The following is a 22,511-nucleotide window of genomic DNA, read 5'->3' on the forward strand; positions in this document are numbered from 1 at the left end:
GGGCACTCTTGCCAGGGAGAACATGGTATTCCCAAAGCAAGCCTACACAATTCCTACGGACTGGGCTATAAAAGTCTGTTTTATTGAAATGTATTGAGACAAAGTATTCAAACTGTCATGTTTTCATACATGTAAATAATTCTAAATCGTACCTAGGGAAGGATCAGTGTTTTGGTTAATGGCTATAAATATATATAAATATAAGTTTATATTAAAGTTTTTTTTAATATATTTCACCAAAAACTCTCAGTCCTTCATAGCCCCCAATTACATTGCATTTTGAAGGTAGTTGATGCTTTATTTTAGTTCATTATTAGATGTGTAATTAAATATGTAAGTGTGTGCTGCGCTAGAAATTACAAAAAAGTCAATGACAAAAAAAAACCCCACCCAAAACAGAATGTCCTCCAGTGTGGCAGAGATATGCAGAATGACAAAGAAACTATTCGCTGTCCTCGCAGTAGCAATAGAGTAGTTGCCGGAGGCGTCACTGAGCCAGTCAGGGGACGTGTGGTTTTTCAGTTTCAGTTTGAGAGCTTCTCCCAGTTCAAAGAATTCATTGAAACTCACTGCTGTTCAGTGAAACCACATTAACGTTTGCAAAGCGCCTGGTAATAGGCACCAAAATGACAGTCTTATCAGCGCAAGCCAACCATGTCTCAGGTAACTGACGTGATGCTGAAGCAACGGTATAAAATGTCCCACTGCGGTCTGGGTAAGTCCATATGATTTGCATTTCCTTTAGAGATGAACGTTATATACTGAAGATCTGAGACGAGGGTGCCACAAAGTTCATCAGTATGCAATCCAGAATTGGAATTGGCAGTTAGCAGGCAGCCGATGGGACTCTCGGGATGTAATTTTCTAGATCGGCAGTACCGTGAGAAGTTGTTTTGCTACTGCAGAGGGCTCCACTGTTCCTGTGAACAGTAAACTTACCTCCATCTTCTGCTGCAAGCGAAATCTAAAAAAAAAAAATCACATTATTTGTTTAAAATCTATAACTTAGCTGAGCGCTGTGCAGTCTTCCTGTGTGCATTTTTTTTTTGTATTTTCACAGTTCACATAATCAAATCTCAATAGAAAACATTCCCAAAATCAGTCTTGTATCCATCTCGATTTACAGAACATCATCTGATTTTTGAAGCGAACATCTTAAATTACATTAGCAATAGCATCTGGGATTATTTGCTAGCCCATAGCTCAGGACAATTATCTTTTTCTATTTGGTTAGCTATCTAGTGAGTTATGCTGGGCGCTTTAGATATAAATTTTAATTATGATTCACCAGTTTAAATGAAGGGCTTTGTGTATGCCTGACAGACATCTCTTGTGGATATACAGATATACAGTCTAATCAAACTTTTAAGTGACACTGCACATCTTCTAACATACTGTAATACACTTATTGAGCAAGCTTAATTAGATCTTTAATTTAAATGTGTGCATTATTTCCGTAACTACATCAATTCTCACAGAACAGCTGCTTTGGCTCAGTTTCACATGTAAACAAACCCGCTTTAAATCAACAGATAAAAGGTTAACAAGTTATTATATGAGAAAGCGTAGAGTTCATTCCCAAGCAGTTCTGTTTGAGCCTCTAAGTGCGCCCTCCCAAATAAAAGAAAGGCAAAACATTTGTGGAAGCCCACTGTGAGTGGTTATGGCAGTTAGGTAAAGCTTGAGAACTATTCAGTTTGTAAGTGGTGATATGTGGTTAACAGTGGTGTTGCAGAATGTCTATGTACCTCTTGGCAGATATGCTAAATGAGCAAAAAACAAGTACGCTGATTTTCTTCTTGAGTACCATTCCTAGGTATAAATAGAAGGCAATTTGTAAAATCGTCTGCTTGAACATAAGCATCTTGGGCCAGTTTAATTGGTCAATTTCCTGCCTGTATTAAGTACCTAGATTGATTTATTGGCTTTTTTAAAAGACCATGGGGACTTGAGAACAGCTGTGTGTAGCTGATGTACCGGAGTTGTTTTGAAAACATCGAGATGCAATTGTGAACCAGTGGCCATTGCTGCATCTGCTCTGTTGCGCGCCTGCTACAGTAGGATTTCAGTTAGAAACACAAATTAAGTTATGAAAAGCAGTGGCTGGCTCTTCACTGGATTTATCTCACAACGCACAATTTCAGGGAGTACAGCATTGGCTCTGACTCGTCTCCATTGCTAATCCCTAGAAAATTGAAGGGATGATGCTGTAAATTCTGCAAACACTTCACACGGAAAAAGACATCTGAGTGCCGCGCAGCACTGTGCTTTCGTTTCTGACTGGCTTTTATCAATCTGCGATTGTGCTACATGAGGAGACAACACACGCTCTTGTTTCTGCAGTAACAGCAACAGGCCAATCATTACTATCGAGAGGTTTTCTTTCTGCAGGCATGTAAAACAACATTTACTGAGGATGTGGAAACAGACTTCCTTCCTCAGGTGATACTCAAATGAGCAAGTCAGATATAAAGATGAGCTCTGGATAAGATGTTTGTGCAGCTATTGCTTTTACCTGCCGTTGAGCTTGGCACATTCTTGTTTTCAGCAGAATTCCATTTTTATCTCATTCATCTCTTTTTAAACTTTTAAGAAAAAAATCTGTTTTGGAGAAGAAACCTGATGGTTACAGTATGTGATTCTATAGCCGGCTGCTTTTCTTAGGTCCTACCGTATATAGAAGTATACATATTCAGTAGACTATATGTCTGTAAAAGACCATATTGTATGTCCCATAGAGGGAAACATCTTGTGAATGTGTGTCTCTCTTCTCGCTGGACATCAGACTGCCCTTACAGGTTACATTTTCCCATTTTGCAGTCCAGACCTCTGTTGACCACAATATGCTGCCCCCTACAATAACTCTACCATCTTATTTTCATTTAAACTGGAAAACTGAAACAAAGTGGTTTCAGACCGTCAACCATATGAAGTGAAACATGCCACAGGAATGCAGGAAAAATGAAGTAATGGTAAGGGTATAAACCTGTCATTAAATCGACACCATATGCCACGTAAGTGCATATTTGATTTCTTACAAACTAAGAAGAAAAGCAGTGCCCTCTGCAAAACAGAGAGCAAAATAAGACATTTTGTTGTAGTCCCGCTTCATTTAGCTGCCACAATTGTGGTGAGTATTGGATTTTCACACTGAAGAAACGAATCTAGAGAGTTTGGTGAGAAACCCCCAAAACTTCATTCAACTGTCAGTAATCACTCCTGTTCATACCGGTTAATCATTCTGTACTCTGCATTTTAAAGTATTAGTCACCAGCTTGTCTTGATTAAAATCAGTGTAAGATTTAACAGTTAATCAGATATCAAAAATAATTTGTTTTCAAATCTCCAAGATCATTGAATTTGCTTTGCAATAGCAACACAATCACAGTTTTTTGCATAGAGACCTGCTGAGCTTTAACTTTTTTGTAATCTGTTTAATTTTCATTCCTTTCCTTTCTTTTTGTTTGCTTTTTGTAAAATTGTGATCGAAAGGCTTTGACAGCCTGGTAGTTTTAATTCTTGGGGTTCAAGGAAGTTGGAGATTTGTTGGAATTCCTGCCTCGGTTTTCACTATCACTATGAAGGCCAACTCCTACAAAGGGTTTTCAACTTTGCAAATCCAGTGTAAATGCCATTCCTCACGGGGAGGCCAGTGACAATGTTGGCCATTTAAAATTCTTCAGCAGTTACGTTTCAGAGAGAATCTGTTAAGAACATGAAATAGAACACTAACAAAAGGAGAGTTAAGCTGTTTAAATATCAATGTGAAACAGCTTCTAATGCTACCACATGCATAATCTTTGAATCTAACATCCACAACAAAAAATTAGTATTCAATTAGTATTCAGTCTAGGTCAGATGTTCCATAACCCTACTGTTGTCACCCAGGTTTGCTGGTGCTCATCAGAGGATTTCTTCTGTGGGAAAAGGTTGTTGAGAATAGATGCTGTTTGCACTAAAATTCTTCGAAATTCCAACATTTACCGACAGATTAGAGGGCGATGCTTCTGCAGGCATTTTAATGCAAATCTTGTGAGCTTTCCTCTGAAGATGACACAGACGGGACCCTTTTAAAGAAAGAAAAGGAAAAAAAAAGCCTTTCCTATCAAGCACAGGAGACACACGCATCGTTTAAGATGAAAGAGACCAGGACTCTCCCATTGAAGCTGCCTGGCTGCAGCAAATACTTGATTGCTACACAATTCGACCGTTAATCTGCTAGACCCAGCAGTAATATTTTAATTAGAGGAGGGTAAACAAAAATATTATTGCTCCGTCTGCTGGTGATTTTCAAAGATCAGTAGAGACCTTTCACATTATTAAACCCTTACAATTTGTTAACAGGTATATCTTACAGCTGTTTAGCTGCTAGGAAGACACTAAGCAGACAAGGACTCCTGAAAACTGCATTAGGAAAACATGAATGAGAGTCAGTGCATTTCGAGTGCCAGTAATTCTGTTGGTGCTGCTGTATTTGACAAAGATGTGTTCAAGGATGAAACATGCTGTTGCATAAAAGTATGTAACTTATGCAGCTTGTATTTTTGTTAGCATAAAAAACAAATAGCTGTGAATCGACTGCAGCAGTTAAGCAAAGAATTTCGTGCATGAGATCTAAAATGATTCTATATAGTATTTAAAAACCTGATCCATAATGCAGGACTGTGTTCACTGCAATTTTGCCCCTTTTTGGAATGCATCTATTACCTTCTGGGTGAACTATAAACAAATACACCTTTCTCTTTGCCCTTTTAAGAATTAGATTGATCTTCAAAACACTCTGTCTCAGTACTGTACACCTTTCAGAATTTGTGTTTAATGAACGTTTGTTTATACATATACATTGATAGGACTCACATGATTCCTCTACTACTGTACCAGCTTCTCTGTGTTTGAACTGCACACTCTAGCGATTGCATTGGTTTGGACATCTGGGGTTTATTCCGACCAGCCATGCATTCTCAGCCACCCAGAGAGTTTGTTCCTTTCACTGAGGGTTCTTAATGCTTTGCCAAGTGACTCTATACAGTATATCAGAAAAAGAACAAGAACCAGTCAGATATTTTGTGATTAGCTTGCTTAGGGCTATAATGGGATTCTGAATTGTGTGAATAATTGCTGCTTCTGAGTTTTGACGTGCAGGTTTGTTCGTCAAGAGAACTGTGACTTGGTGAAGAAAATACTGCCTAAAATAATGATTGTATCCCACAGAGATTAAAGCTTGAAGCACTCAAGGCAAAGGGTTAACTACCCTACCAACCGTTGCTGTTGTAGTCTTCTAGTTATCCTGAAGGGCATACCCTAGTAGGATGAAATTAAGCTGAATTTGATAATTGCTTATTAACAAGCAGGGATGAATAAATTAAAAGCATTGTGCAGTTATCAAAGAGGAAGGCTATTAATATTAAACGTTTTGATTACTGAAGTGAGTAGCTGACTTGCTAATCCGTGGACATCATGTTATATTGGGGGAAAAAAAATAAGTCAGGCATATAGCATCTGAGATCATTTGGTTAATATACAGTGACATCTTAATGGACTATGATCGTCTGCTGATACATGCTACTTTAATTAAAATTCATCAGCATTCAAGGAAAATATAATAAATAAATAAAAGCCCAGGCAATCACTGGTGCATGTAGGAGTAGTCTCAGAAAGGGCCAAATAATTAACACTCTTGAAGCAAAACAATTGGTGAGGTTCCCATTGCAGGTTCAAACTGTTTCCGATAGACTGTTGAAGTGCAGCTCTGAGTCTGATAAATCACCCCCGCTACTGTGCTGCTCAGCTCCTCAACATTTGTTTTCTTTCATATGTGGAATCAATATTTTATTTTATTGACCCGTGCATAATGTCGCTCTTGCTCATTTGGTTTTGGACGTCAGCTCAGTAATGCGCCAACAATGTGTACGCAAAGCCAAGCATTGAAGGCTTTGTGTTGGTTAGTGTTCAGCTTCGAGAAATTAATGCGGTGTGAAATTAGCATTTTATCTGACGGCAGATACAGTAATGGAGGCAATTAGAGTGCAGGAGAGAAGTAATGCTCAGGATAGTGGTTCTGGCAAAGTGAGAGCTGAAGTTTTTTTTCTTCTTTTTTTTACACAGCAGAATAAACCCAGCAGAAAATATCAGACAAGTTAGGCCTTCATTGAATTCAGAAGCCTGTTGTTTTTAATTTAAAACCTTGTTCTGCTTTATGGCTAATAGATAATGAAATAATGTTTTGCTTTTTGCAAACATTACTTTATATGAAAGGGGCAGTTTCTTATTTATGTAAAAAAGAAACTGACCTTGCTATACAGACATTGTTTTATGATAAAAAAATCCTCTGGATGTGTGTTTCAGTTACGAGGAACCTACTGTCTGCTATTGTCTATTGAGATGCAGAGATGTGGTTTATTATCAAGGCACAAAGAAGTTTCTAGGAAAATTCTGTTTCCAATTTTATTAAGTTACAATTTTTATAAGCTTTTTTCATCTTGCATATGTCAGGTAAGACAACACCTGGCCATTACTGCAAACGTTGATTTTGTATACATGACGGCCATTTACAGTAGATGGTTCTGTTTCAAGCACTGTGAAATGGTGAAAACTAATTACATTCAATTTAATTACTGTATGTTTGGTAAGTGAAGTTAAGTGAAATGTATATGTTGAACTCCAGTCCTATTCTACATTCTACTCAACATGCACAGTTGGTGCATTTAGTGCCCCATTAGATAGATATGTTTTCTTTATGCAATTTCTTGACAGAGTTACATAAGCATCTTAAACCACACATTACAGTTATATTAGATTGTTGGATCAATTTTGAGCCCGAATTGGTTGAAAGTGACACTCCATTCTGTTATCCTGAAACATTTAAAAAAATTAACTTAAACATCTAGAGGTATAAAATGTTTCACATGATCTTGTTGGTTTAGCAAAGCCTAAATGAAACAAGTGCATTTAAAACAGTGTACCTGATGGCTAATTTAAAAAGATTTTTCTCAGGCAAAGGAAGCAGTAAAAAGTAATGGTTTAATCATACTGTATAAATCAGCCTGACAGGGTAGCTAATGATGACATTTAAATGGGAAATCATGTTCTATGAGTATAACCAAATGGTCTTGTTTTCCCTTGGTACTTCATTTAACTTGATGGAAAGTGAAGTTGGGCCATCCCAAAGGGGGGCTATTAATTTCATCTAATCCTGCTTTCACAATCAGAAACCCCCAGAGTGTTCTCTGAGTTTACTCTCTGCTCAAGCACAGAGAAAGGCTGAGGGACTATGGATCATTTAATCACTGTGAAGGGGCCTCTGTGATGGCGAGCACCTGTTACTGTTGGCCTGGTGTGGAGGTGTCCCCAGTGCTAAATCCTATTAAGACTCCAGTCCTTGAAAAGGCTTTGAACCAGCAATCCTTTTTAGTTTTAATTCTAGAAGGAACATAGTTCTTGGAGTGGCTTAATGCACTGCAGTGAGATGTCTTTACTCTGGCAGCTCTCTGTGCTTTGTCTGATGTGTGCTTGGTGTTCAGATTGAAAATAGAAGTGGAATAATAGAGCTTTTTTTCCTCTTAATCATAAGAACAAATGGCCAGGGTAAAAATGATGTGGAAACCTAATTCAGTGCAAATGTGTTTTCATTCTTCTTCTATTTGTGTGTGTTTACATGAAATACACACATCACGTTCAAGTTTATTTATGACAGACACTGTGAAGCACTAACATGTGGTCATAAATATTTGCAAATATATGTGAAATAATAATAAAATAAAAGAATGTTGGTGGACCTAAAGTTCTCTGGATGTTCATTTTTATTTTTAATTTTCTGTAGCTTATAATTGCTTTGAATTGTTCTTAGTACTGATTATCTAAACATTCAATGAGAGCTTCTAAAGATCTCAGATAAAACATTTCATAGAATGTGGAGATAGGATGTAATTTACAATAAAACTATTTCATAGTAAGTGAAGATAGGATGTAGTTTCCAGATGTTGAACATCAAAATACTAATAAGCAGAATGTGCTGCATTGTGGCAGGGGATATAGATAAGTTTATCACCATGGCAGTTCATTCTCTCAGGCATGGTTAGCAAGGCAATGCTAGTGCAAGAGATAGTGTAGTGACAGGAAAAGAGGCTGGACTTAATTGTCCAAGAGAAAGTGGGGAAAAACAGTAGGGGAGTAAATGGGTATATGTGTTTGTGTGTACATGAGGGTTCTCCGGAAAACAAGACTCTAATGCATTGCCTCTGGCTCCTATTTAGCTCTTTCATGACTCATTCGCATTTGAAATTTGAAAGGAAAGTATAGAGGCACTGATAGCTGGCCCACAGGGTATTATCCTTTTTAATAGGGTGAGCTGTTGCTCCTCAAAGGAGGGAGACAAATGACTACATGCTGCTGTTCAGAAGTACTCAGCTGATTACAGAAGGGCTGATACAGGCAGCTTTGATACTTGTCACTGCTCTGGATGTTTACTGTTATAAATGATGGCAATTTGATAGCACAGCACCCGCAGACCAATTAAATTAAAGGTTACTAACAGCCATTTAAAATATCTTTAAGAGGAGATTAGCAATTTTCCAAACTGAACCATTTCAGGATCAGAGAAAAGGGGTATGTTTTCAAATATACAGCATAAATAATCCTTGTTAAAAAGAATTATTGAGACTCTTGAATTGTGTTTGAAACAATGTTCAATAACAAATGAACTGCTTCTTTTTCAATTTCATTTTCTTTATTCTACATCACACTGAGGAGAACTGAACGGGTTCCTCCTGATTATGCGATGCCTTGGAGCAGGCGGTGTTATGTAACCTTTGCTAACCACTTACTCCAATTTACAGGCAGCTCAGCACATTGAATGCTGGAAAGCAATTGTAGTTCTTCTGTACACTTCATATTACAGATCTGTCTACTGGAGGGAGAGGGAGGGTGGAACATCAGTTCAGTATTGCATGATGCTTAACCTACTATCAAGGGGTCACAGGTGTCAGTGCTGTGAAGAGAATTCACAGTTTTTTCCACCTTCCAAAATCCACAGAAAATGCGAGCGTGTCAGCTCATTGCAGTGAAAAGAAGGTCTCACTTTTTTTTTAAACAAAATTTCGAACAGATGTATTGTAATTTACAGTAGGAAAGTGTAATGAAAATGCCCGTTTTACTTTACAGAGAGATTATCTTATCATGACAGAGGAGCAGATGTCAGACTCTTCTGGAATATTATATTTCAAGAAGCAAAGCGAAATGAAGTTGGGGCAGAAATTACCCAACTTCGGTCTTTTCAAGGAGTCATTTCTCCCTGCTGCACTGCATAGTGTTGGTTAAGGTAACCAGGAGAGCTTCTGTTAATGTTTTAGGTGTTGTATAGTGATGCAACACCAGATTTATATTTGGAAAACAATGTTTAACATGACAGTTCTGCTTCCAGTCTTTACTGCCTTCTGTGTGAGTACATAATAGTGAAGTTGGTATATTGTTGTCTCACTCTGAGAATTTAGCATTCAGCCAATAAGCTGTATCAACTGTAGGAGAAAATAGAAAAGCAAAACTAATTTCACTGAAAAATCTTCAGATTTCTTTCTTTCAAGAATTTCACTGAAAACATTAACAAAAAGATCAGGACTCCACGTCTCGTAAATGGGGAAATGGATATTTTGGCTTCTCTTAAATACAGTACATTATCTTTGGTTTGAGAATATGCATTTTCTGAAAGTGACAACCTTGACAGGAAACGTTTTATGATCAAATTCCATGTAATTTTTTTGAGAAGTAGTGCAAAGTGCTGGCAGGGTATATTAAGTCAATAGCAACTGAGGAGAGTAAATGCACCTGTACTGCCTAACACCTGAATGTCTTGCTGTGCAGCACGTTATGTCTTTGATATCAGCTATTGACTGACTGTTTAATCCAATAGCCGCCTGGAATTAACTTCAGCAAACACTTCAGATTTAAAGGGCTCTGCATATGCCTACGCAATCCAAGAACCACAGGGGTTTTTGTCTGGAGCCCAAGAGCTATGATGTGTAAATATAAACTGTGATCTAATTGAAACCTGATCCATCTACAGATTTCCATGCTTCTAAGTCATTCCTGGAGGAGACGAAGAAACATGCAACTTCCTACTGCAGTTTCAGTAACACTCCACCCCTCCCTGTGTATTTCTCTGTTTTCCCCTCTGTTGTATTTTGTACATGCTTCCAGTACAACAGCAAAACATCTCTGCCTCCATACTGGGCTTCATTTGTCTTAATGCCGCAACAGAAGGGAAAATGGTTTACTCATGTTCTGCAGTGAGTTTTTAAATTAGAGGTTTGAGGAGGTCTGGCATGACATGGTGTAAATTAATATGGAAAAGGAATAAAATAAGCAGTACCACAGGGTTTTCTTACAAATTATAACATGATATTCTGGAATGATTAAGCTGCTGTGTATAGAAACTTAGGTGAGAAAGGCTGCCTCAATGACCTGAAATGATTCGGCTCTCAGGGTAATTTTATTTTACAGACGTAGACAATCATGACATATTGTGAAAAGCATTTTTGCAATACATTTGGTTTTTTTTTATTAGTTTAGCCGCTCAGTTTAACAGACTTTTGTTTTTTTCAGCATTTTACACTGAGGAGACTGTGATGCTTCACTGTGAACTCTTGCTAGCATTTAGCAGACATGAAAAAGGGCAATATTAGTACTGTATTTGTTAAGATGATCTCTGAAGATAAAGACGTCATACAGAGAAACTAGCCTTTTCATATGCAGGAGGGAATAACTATCATGAATGGATCAATTCTTCATGAATAACTGTTGTAATAAGGGTTCTGTTCCCCGCTTGGCAAACGGGTGACTGACTTTATTCTTTGCTGTCTCCTGTCTCTCTGAACATTTTCACATGCTGAGAGGGATTTTAGCTACAACAATGTATAGTTTTTAATTTCTTTTGGAGATTCTTTAATCTCTTATCTTATTAATCTCGACAAAAGAAAATATGTTTTTTGCCGGAGGCAGCAGAACTTGAATTTGTGTTTAGTGGATTTTGGCTCCCTAATGAGAGGAATTAAATTAGTTTGGAGGCTGCCTTAATGCTCTATAATTGTGATGAGGCACCAGTCCTCTGAACAATTAAAGATGCAGGGGCCCTGTCTCTTCTGAGATTAAAGAGACGGATTCAGCAGATTGTAGAAAGCTCAATGTTCGGGTGACCACCTTTTCTTTCATATTGTGCACTTTTCTGCCCACAATGCACTGAGAAATACAAAAGCTCAAGGTCAATATTATACTGTAAATATATTGCATAAGGATCAATTTATTCATCCTTTGACTTTATCTATCAAAGTGGTTGGTGACACACCATTTTAATGTCCGTTCTCCTTCATTCATTTAGCATCTTCTTCAGGATGAAGCTTTTTTTTTGAGTCAAATGTTCTGAAAAAGCACTTGACTATGTCTCTGTTTTAGTACTTATAAAGGATTCTTCTGGCTTGTTTCTGGTCAACATCATATAATTGATGGCTGGAGATAAAGATGTGGGAAGGAGGTATCTAGTAATAGGCCACTCCAAGGGTCAAATGAAGTGAATGCAAATATTTAGACAAGTTATTGAAATACACCGCCTCCCACCCACGGAATTTAAATAAGTTACCAAACTGTAAACCAGTTCATTTCCTAAAGGCATGTTACAAAAAGGAAGCAGGAAGGAACATCTGAAAACTAAACAAATTGTGACGTAAATGTGACTCACCCTTCTTTGCCTTCACAATACATAGATTAAAGCTGCAGCCTCTTCATTGGATGCAGATTTGATCCTGTGCGTATCTCAGTCTTTTATCCTTTCAGAAGTGAGTTGAAGGCATTTCACACTGTCACAGCCATTTAAAGATATGGTCAGATTGATTAATCACGCCAGCAAGATTATTGCTTTGCATCCACAGTATATCATTTTGATATACCTTTTACATATTTTGCATACTCTTTAACAGAATGTAAAAACAGTTCATTGATTACTCCTTGCAACGGTTTATTGTGCTTTTGAGGTATGTACTGTATGCTTTTGAATGCATATACCTGAAATAATGTCTTTGAAATACACCTGTTTGAAATTACATTATGGTTTTAATGAGAGAACGAAGACAGTGAAAATCCTGCAGATCCTCAAGGAGATCATTGTTTCATTCTCTCACCATGTGACATGCCTACTGTACATAAAAAGGTGGACTTTGAAAACCACAGCTTTCAATCAGTAGAGAATCATGAGCAACAATCTTTAGCTGCTGGGAATATTTCAGAAATGAAGCTGTAATTTCTGAATAAAAAGCCAACAACAAACTAGGACATGCCTCTATCACGAAAAACAACTCGGATCTCATCACAGAAGCACAGGGTGTAAGGCAGGGCCACAGCCTTAACGGCGTGCCAGTCCAGTGCAGGACCAGCACACGCATACATGACACATCGGTCAGCCTCACTATCTTGTCTTTGGAAGGTGGGAGCAATCTAGAGCACCCAGTGAAAATGATCACAAACACATTCTAGAACTGTTGGTTCCAGAATCAAACCCAGTGCACAAGAGCTGTGAGACATTACCTACAACCTGGAACAGTCCCCTAAAATTCATGTTAATGAACAAAAGAAACTTCTATTCGCAAATAAGGCATTTGTAACCAGTTTTCTGGTCACTACAGAGTCTGTAATGCATTGTCTCCTGAAAAGATTAGTGTCTATGTACAAAAATCAGTTTGGTCATATTGTGTCTCAGTTATTTTGTCTTTTAACATGATGGCCAAGGTTGATTTGTAGTATGGCAAAATCAGTGACTAAGAATCTAAACTCCTAGAATTCTAGCTGTAGCATATTAAGTGTATATATTTACATAGAATGTAAATATAAATCAATTGTTGCTTGATGTTCTTGACATACTGTACACTTGACAGTAATATATACACAAAAAACATAATGGAATCACCTTTTGATTCCTAGCTTTTTTATGCCAATAATTTATACAAAGATTCAGTTCAGTGAGTCGTAACACTTGTTACGAGAAGTCTCTCTAGTCACTTGTGGAAAATGTGGCATATGTAAGGAACTAAATGAAATTTACTACACTGTACATTTTGTTTTTGAATTGTGAAGCCATCTGGTGCTTTTATCAAAGTCTTTAACTTCATTGAGTTTATCTAATTTTAGTTATGGAAAATATAGTTCCATGTGATGCATTGTACAATCCCTAATCAACCTTGCACACAATATGTTTTTCATTAGATAAAACCCATTAGTATAGCCTTTTAGGTCTGAGTTTAATATCTCCATCATTTTAGTGGATATTTTGAATTAGGTATTTAGAAGCTATTCGCAAGAAGCTATTATTTGCAATTACAAAAAGAAAAAAAGAAGTATGCATTTATAATAATCACAGCTATTTTTGATTAAAGTGATTTCCCTTGGATTTCCAGGCTGTATTTTGTCTTTCCAGCAGACAGTGTACTGTCGACAGATGGAAGAAAAAAGATGTTTTAATATTCATCTGTGAATGGCAGTATTTATTTTTACCCATAAATTAATACTATATTATGAATACTAGAGGTGATAGTAGTCATAATAAAAGTAATGAGGAATGTAAAAACCTACATGCTTCATTAATGCATGCATACAGTATATATGTAGTTTATAGGAAAATGACATTAAATATCAATAATTCAATGTTATTAAATATTTCTAGAAATCATGTATTTAAAACATTGTGTCAGATTTAAATAAGGAACAAAACCATTTATGAATCCTCTTCTTTGTCTTTCTTCTTTTATATATATATATTTTTAATAACAGGAACTGGGACTTTTGAAAGCCCCCCGTTTGCCATGCAGTCTAGAGAACGCTTTTGTGTATCAGCAATCAGGGACTCATTTTCAAGACAGATCCTCTATTTTATTATTTACTAACAGTGGTTGACAGGAAAGAGCCATAAAGACCATGTTTACTGATTTTTTTTTCTTGCAGCTCTGGGGGCTTGTTTTTCAAAGGCAACAGCCAAATGAAAAATGTATCTGCTCTAAAATCTACAGTACTCTGAAAATGGCTTAACTCTCTCCATGCCGGTACTAGTGTCATGACTGTACATGTCTCTGAGTAGCACAGATACAGATGGTGACTAATAATTTCTCTCCCACTGCTCCTTGAAAATGTTTGAGTTTTCAAACCGCCACGGTCTGTCAGTTTGCAACTCATTGACACAAGTTTGTTTCTAAACCCCAGGTGGGGAAATTCAGTTAAGACTGAAATCCTACTTGTTCTTCCATTTCCTTATTACTGTGATTCAATTATCCACATGCATATCTTAATACAGTGTAGTCACTAATGCATTCGTACTTATAGAGTATATAAATACATAAGTAATGTAGCTACAACATCAACAAGACAACATCATGTAACCTAAACTGCTCTCTCCATTTCTAAATAAAGAGATAATTGTGCAAAGTTTAATAGTGAAAGGATGCTTTATCCTTTATAACTGTACTCTAATAATTGGCTTTGAAGCATATGATTTTAAGCACATGACAAGCAACTCTAATGAATCCATTAGTAGATTCAACCATGAAATTGCAAGTTTGTTTCAGTTATATCTTAATCCTTGTTATCAGTCCCTGCTCATCAGGTATGTGCTCTTCTGTGTCACAAAACCAGTTCCAAACATAACACGTTATGTAAAGTAGTGTTTTCATCATACAATATTTCTCTTCAAATTTAAGAAGGATGTTCCTTCTGCCTGTGGTTACTGTTTGACCAACACAGAACTTCTTAGAGACAGCCTTACTGACTAAACTCTAAGGAACTCCTTGGCAATTTGCCTTGATAATGTATCTATGTGTCAGTTGTACAGCATGTCGGGACTGTGTTTTTATCAGTGATTAATGTGTTAGTCCTTGGTATGTGTCCAACAACAGATGAATTCGTTGTACTTGGGCTCTGTGTTCCGGACTTTTTTTTCAGCTGTGATGGATGTTTATCAAATTCTTGCAAAGGAGCTTTTTACCATTATGATGTTGATTTTATTATCTACTGTAGCAACATTATTCTTGTTTCAATCTACTCTTCACCCATGTACGGCTTTATGTATTTTATATAATATATCAAAATAACTTAAGAGTCAAGTATAGAAATGCTGTCATATATGTTAAAGGTAATATTTTATCAGTAATTATAAATTAAGTAAACATGTCACGCAAGTATTTATCAAAGGAGAAATGCACAGGGATCAGGCAGAGCAAAGATAAAGTTCTATTTTAACTAATATTAGCCTCAGACGTGTGATACAGTACAGTATGTGTCACCAGGGCCTGGTGGTCTCCTACCAATTGCGCTTAAGGTTATGAGATATTATTCATAGACCATTAATAAAACTCTTCCAACAGTCAACACCTGGGTAATACCCATGGATAGGAAAACTGTAAATATACTGTAACACCCATCTATGAAAAAAGAGCGTAAAATTGAACCACATAATTCTAGACCCATAAGTCTTAAAATCAAGGTTATCAACACAATAATTAGAACTAAACTAAAAGGATCATTTTTGTGACAGTAGGATAGCCAACATAGATTTTAAAAAATAGGTCTTTCTTAACTTCATTGTTCAATTTCTTTGAACAAGCTTCATCAGTAATGGATACAAACACCATACATGATATAATACAGTACATGTATATTTCTAAATGGCTTCTGATAATATCCATCCATCCACTTTCTAACTGCTTCATCCAATTCAGGATTGTGGGGAACCCAGAGCCTATCTCAGCAGAAAATGGACACGAGGCAGGGTACGCTCTGGGCAGGAGCTTTGTTAACATTCCCTATAAAATGTTATTAAAAGGCATCCAAATTGAACTGACTGGTTTCCGGAATAGAAAACAAAATGCAAATACGGATTTAATGCTCAAATTGGAGTGAGGACGCTAGTGGAGAAACCTCAAGGAGCTGTATTATTAGAACAGCTTTTCTTTTTATCAATGATTTCGATTCTGATGTGGTTAAGTAAATGTAGTTTAGTCATGTTTGCAGTTCATGGCATTGTTGATGTACTTAAACAGCAGGATTAGCTATGCTCCAAAACAAATTTAAAGTTACCTAAAATCTGCAAAGCGAGATACATGTAGGCAGAGGTAGGGAAAAAATATTATAAATAGATGAGAAAGACTGAGCATAAAATAACTTATTTTTGGTATTTTTGTTGACACATCATTTACTGTACATCGATTGGTCAATGTGGGAACATCATAAAAGACCAACAAAATCTATACAGTTTAAAGTGTAATTTTGACTATTTTTAGAATGATACAGTGCACTAATTACATAAGTCCTTTGGAATATTGTGTTCATTTTAGGTCATCGCGTTAAACAAAAGATATCGCTTCTCTTGAATCAGTGTGGAGAAGAGTGACCGTATACTTTCTTGAGCTCAACCCAGTGTCCTACAAGGCCGGGCTGAAAGAACTGAACAGAGAAAACTATGAGGAGACAATAAGGGAGTCTGATGGAAGATTCGCCAGAGGGGTGTTCCCTGGAAGGCTTCCATTGAAGGTGGTCATTTTGGCTCTTATGTGGACCAAGAGTAGTCTCTGAGCCAGACATAAATGACTGCTGAACATCCAGGAATTGATCACAGGTGCCGGCAGGGATAATCTGTAAACCAGAATTGATCCTGCCCTATAGCAGATAAAAGAGACAATCTAAAGCAAAGACTCCAAAAAGAGAATTAGGCATTGTTGTTTGCTTTGGTTTTGTTTAAACAGTACGTCGGAAATAAAACAAGTTAAACAGAGCTTTTAATTTTAATATTGATTTTTCTACTGCAATGAGCCATTTAACAGTGGCCAGATCCAAGTCTTCAGAATCCTCAAAGGCATTGACATGTGATCCATGATCCACGCAATGGACTTCTGAATCAGCACTCAAACATGAAACAAATGGAAACTATGTGGATGTTAAACTGAGGAAAGACACTTTGAATAGAACATGAATAACATTCCCTGTAAGACGAAAACTTCGCCAGCATTGCTTGATATGGTAGATGACGGAGACTTTTTCCACTGTATGACCTTCTCATACCATTTGTGGAATACTTTAACATTTGCCTCAGAATCTGTTTGCTTCCGTTGTTTGCTGCTTTACAATATACAGGCTTGAAGGTTAGCAACTGTGTGAAAAAAAGTTTGATAGTATTGGCAAGAGAATTTGAACTGGTCCCACCATTACATTTTACATTGCTATGAGCTTAATTGATGCCATCAGCGTTGGAGAAGACATAAAATACTGTTTATCCAACCTGAGCTCTGCTTGAAATGAGAAAAATATTCAGCTAGTTGGCCTGTCATTAAACCTCCTGCAGAAAGTTAAATAATTGCCACAAGCAGTACATCAGCCCGCCTGCAGCTGAATCTAGCCAGGAAAACACTGCTAAGACTAAACTAATCAGACCTTTCGGAAAAACATATATGAACAGATACCGTAGTGAAATGAGCAGGTTTCGTGGCATTTTTCATCTCCTGCGTGTGCTGAACAAAAGGTCTGAAGGTCTTAATGAAAAGCAGATTTTTGTTTCGAATTTGTAAAGAAACAGTTCCAATTCAATACCGTTTTGTCGTGTCAACAAAGTTGATTGGAATTTGCTCCAGTGTAGTCCAGATAAACAGCAAAAACAGCAAAAACACATATAACTCTTATATTATTCAGTAAATGCAACATTCATGATTTACATAATGGTGTGCCTAATGGCCTCTAGATACTGTAGGTGCTATTTTGGAATCGAGCAGGACTACATTTAATGTTTTGAAACCTCCTCCCCAAAGAGAAGTTTGCAAAAGGATCTGGTGGGCAGGAAGGAATCATTGTATACCTTCTTAGCTTTCAGTTGCACGCGGCTGTCGCAAATAGAGGCAACAGAGGAAGATCACGTCCGATGATCTTGGATGCTGTGTGTATGACCCTTTCCAGCTGTCCCCTCTCTGGCAGTTGGATTGTCAAATCGCACTGTTATCGAGAACACGTTCTCAATCACAGTTCTATAAAAGTGTGTCATTGCTTCCTGATCAATGCCAAACTTTCTCAGCTGTTGTAGGGACCACAGCCTCAAGAGGATGCTGGTGTTGACTTCTCACTTCAGCGAGTGGCAGATGCAGCAAATGTGTGAAACACTGTTGGTTTTCAGTGGGTTTTCTTGTTCAGCTTCAGCTATTAATAAAATCAAGCAGTGTGACATAGTGTGACATTTTTCCTTTGTGCTAAATCCAGCATAACAAAATACTCGCCTACAGTATATAGATATAATTTGTATGTTCATGAAAATACTTTACATTATTTAAGTGTAAAATATTTCTAAATATAGCTTAATATTGAGAGTAAGAGTAACATAGGTTTTAAAACTGAGGAAGGTGTGTCTTTTGTACTCATATTGGGTTAATGTTTGTGGCATGCATTAACTTCACCTTTAGCGGCAGCAATAACCACAGTTGAATTAGCTACACTTAACATTTCTGTGAAAAACCTTGTCACTGTGGAGAACATTTGGCTGGCTGCAATGCTGCAGAATTATGGGCTCGGCTTGGGGAAGTATTTAGGCTATCTGATGTCAAAGTATTATTTCATTTCCTCTGCTAAGTTGCATTAATGGTCATTAGGGAGAGAGGAGTAGAGTACTGAAAATATGACTGACTTCAGTCTTTATCTGCCACTCTGTGCTTTGTTACAACATACTGAGATATGCTGCAGTGTCATAACATGTGAGTGTGACTTAATGCAACATCACTGGAGTTACGAGGCACCACTGTGGATTCTGACTGAAGTATCTGATATCTTGTACACAGGGATTTTGATTCCTTGCTAGCTGTCTTGGCTTCAGAGTCTGCCCGCATCTGTCTGGATAAGTCCTCCTGGTCATGAGAGAAGGTGTTGTGAGAGCTGGAAGGCAAGCAGTTCTAATCACACACTCTCACCCCTAGATGTGTTTTTACTTGCTTTGCTGCAAGGGTATTTCTATAAAGTGCAGACGTTTTACATTTTTGTTAACATCCTTTAAAAAAAAGTTTAATTAAAAAAAATAAAAAAGTATATAGAAGCACGGCAGTGCTACTGATTCAACTAATTAAGAAGCATATGGGTACCTGGGGATTTGTACTGTATACTGTAGCGGTATAGTGTTCACAATTTTATATAGGTCCCTGAAACTTGATGTATAGAACTTTAAAGATGTTCTGCAATCCGTTCTGTTTCCTCTGTTTTGTGTGTTTCTTGTAACTTTAAATATGGATACATCATCAAAATTTTTATTGTTGTATAAAAGCCTTCTGGAATTACATATAAAAAAGCATTGAAAAAAGTGACAAAAATTAGTCAAATGCTATTTCTTGTTGCCAGTGAGAGAGCTGCAAAGTTTCTCACACCAAAGACTGCTATGTGCAGATTTTTTTGACAGGTTTATGATATCTGCTGTGAAATGACCAACTCTTGTGGGTGTTAATACTGTAAGTATTGTATGAAGTCCAAACAGCAAAGACTAGGAAATGCCCATTGAGTCACTCTGATACTTGTTCTTCCTGCAGTGCTTGGTTCACAAGCCCATCTGAAACCAGCACATGCATAACACATCCTTCTGCAGTGGCCTGCGAAAACAGAGATTGTTCACAGAGGCCTGAGGAGGATGAAATGCATGAATGCTGCACAGACTGAGTTTTCCTTAGCTCTGCTGGGCTGAGATCAGTCGTTGGAGAGACTACACTTCCCCTACAGCGCTTGATCAAAACTGCGATGTTAAACAAATCTGTACACAAGGCTTTCCTTCCCAGCACCCTGGGAACTGCTGCTAATTCAGTAGAGCTCTGGGCACATAGGCGAGTGTGCCCAGAGGTGCTCACCACCTCTAGCACAGTGCTTCTGATTGCAGTTGCCCAATAACCTAGCCTTTCTGATGAATGTCTCCCATGTCTCCCCTCTGTGGTTTACAAGGTCGGTGTTGACGTCTGAGCGATTTTTTTTTGTTTCATTTTTTTTTTCCCAGCAGTGCTCTACTGACCCACTTCGCCTTAATCCCTCGATGTCACTTTAATAGACTGAAGGGGAAAGGGAAAGAGAGAGAGGAGAGGCGGGGAGAGAGGGAGGACTGAGTGCGGGTGTTGGGGGGGGGGGGTTGGTGGTGGTAGTGGAGAGAGCGAGCTTGTGAAAGAGAGAGAGAGATTTGAGAGCCTGAGTGATTTCCTGCTGCTGCTGTGCTCGGCTGCAAATTAATTTGATGCTGTTATGTAACCGTAATCATCATCCGCTCTAATCACATCAGCGGATTTGTGGGCTGCCAGAAATAGAGGGATGGAACATTTGAAAGAATACCGAGAGAGTGTTCTTGTGGAGTATGTTGGTTGGTGAGGCTAAGGACTGAATTGGACTGCTTTCAAACAGAACTGGAAAATAATTCTCTAGTAGCCCACATGCCCAGTTCTTGATTGTTATCATAGTAGTGGGAGGTGCGGAAATTGTAGAGCCTGTCAATAATTTATCTTGAAGAAGATCTTTCACCCTTGTGATCTACATGAATGCTATCAAAAATCACAAAGCTCAGTTCCTCAGAGTGAGAGAATGTATTTCACCAGCCCCTTCTTTTTGTGCCTTTTCTCTAACTACCCATTTAAAAGGGATCCTGTCAAATCCTTTCTTGGTTTCGCCAACAGTAGAGGACTGAAGCAATGTACTGTATTGCTAATCCTGTAGAATGCAGTGAACAAGCCACTCCTTCAATTACTACACGGAAGCTGGTCCCTACAGTTGTTCAGCCAGATGTTATTGGGTTTTAAAATTCCATTTGGTATTTTTAGATGCTGATCCTGGTAATGCCTCAGTTTTAAAACAGAGAAAGTATCATTTACGGTCTTGTGAAGATAACCAAGGCTTGGCTTTGCAACTCATACAAAAACATTTTTTGCAGGGTTGAATTCCCTTTCATTGGCTGGAGGTAGCCTGCATTACTGTTGTTTAGCATTAATTTATTAGGCCTAGATAATTAGGATTAGGTTTGGTATTTAAACTGACAGCATGGCCAGGGACAGTGAGTACCTGGGCCATTAGGTGGAGGAGAATGAAGGAAGTTTTATGGTTTGAGTGGTATTTTCAAGTTTGCCATTAACAATTCATTTTAGAAAAGTAAGAAAAAAGAAAAAACATTTAGTATAAATTTCGAACACCAGATCCTAATTCTCTGGCCAAATACTGATTTGGTGATGATAGAAGCTGGCTTCTTCTTCATAGGGGTTGCCAACTGGCGTCTGTGTGGACTTGCGGATGAGTCACCCATGATGTTGTTGATATGATTCTCTTGCTGTCAGCTGTCATTCTGTGACTCAGGGGATCAAAGTCATTCCAGAAAGGTCTTGGATTAACAAATGTATACAGCAGTCCCACTAGGGGTCTAATTGTTTCTGTGTTATCATGAAAATGTATTTTGGAATACCCTGTGAAGAGCAGTCTTTTATAAACGATTGGACTACTATTTTCTTTTTGCTACATTCATCTGGGGCTTTTTCTGGTGCCTGACAGGCTGGCAACTGTCAAAACTTTTCCTGGTATATTCCACAGCACTTCTGTCAAAAAAATGTTCACAATAACAGCAGAAAATACATTATACAGTCAAACCCAGTGAATAATCACTCTGGAGGTCTGAAAGTATTTTAACTAGGCAGCCACATGCAAGATCCTTTTCAACATGATTCCAGTGTGTAGCCTGCTTCACACATGCTTGATTTTTACAGAAGGGGTAATGCCTTTGTCATGCATTCAAGCAGTAATAAACATCTCATCAATAAGTAATGTTCCTGGATATAACCCACTTGGTTAGTTTATGGTCTTAGTCATCTCTTTGCAAAACAAACAAAAAAAAATACTACATTTGGGCGAGGTCTGCAAAAAGATAAGAGAATAGGTACGTTATTTTCAGTTCTGAAAGTGTTCTTTCCCTCCAGGTCAGCATTGAGACCAGTGGACATTGTCTATTCTATACCAAATTCTGTCTTACTGTAGTTTAAAGTACATTCTGACTTTGCCATTACACATACAGCATGCAAAAGGTATATACTGTATATCGGCAAGTTCATAGTATTTTTAAGCCTGTTTAATGTATCATTAATGAACAAAATGTCAGAGTGGCTTGTACTGTATACAGTATGTGTGTTCCCTTCAAGTGTGTGTGACGGAGAGAAACTCACTTTTTCTTGCTAGTGCTGCATCTGTTGGATTCAGATACTGTCAATGGAGAAGGTCTGTGTTGTTTTCCCCAGCTAGGATTTGTTCTCTCATTGCTGTTTTACATCCACTACCTTTACATTTAATTAGAGCTTGTCTCCATGTCTCATATATCACCTGTGCCTTTAGGTGTCAGCTGTCTGCTAAAGAAATGTGATAGTTATTCATTGCTCTGAATTTGTGTACCTGCAAGGTCATCGGACAGAATGTACCTTAAGCTAACTGCTCTCAACGTGTATGTCGTTGCTCAATATGTG

The 22,511-nt window shown here is 37.7% G+C and overlaps 1 protein-coding gene across 2 annotated transcripts in view; it reads left to right on the forward strand.

Moving 5' to 3' along the window:
* Nucleotides 1-22,511, forward strand: part of roraa (RAR-related orphan receptor A, paralog a) — a 264,425-nt gene that overhangs the window by 122,138 nt on the left and 119,776 nt on the right. Inside the window, exon 1 of one of the 2 annotated variants that reach the window (XM_015343695.2) lies at nucleotides 511-715. The exons of the other annotated variant lie outside the window; for it this stretch is intronic. Coding sequence (XP_015199181.1) covers nucleotides 655-715 — 61 coding nt within the window. The 5' untranslated portion in view covers nucleotides 511-654. Of the gene's footprint in view, nucleotides 1-510; nucleotides 716-22,511 lie in introns of those variants that run through there. 2 annotated transcript variants of the gene reach the window in all.

This window comes from Lepisosteus oculatus, chromosome 5 (genome assembly GCF_040954835.1).
Source record: "Lepisosteus oculatus isolate fLepOcu1 chromosome 5, fLepOcu1.hap2, whole genome shotgun sequence".
Classification (NCBI taxonomy): Eukaryota; Metazoa; Chordata; class Actinopteri; order Semionotiformes; family Lepisosteidae; genus Lepisosteus; species Lepisosteus oculatus.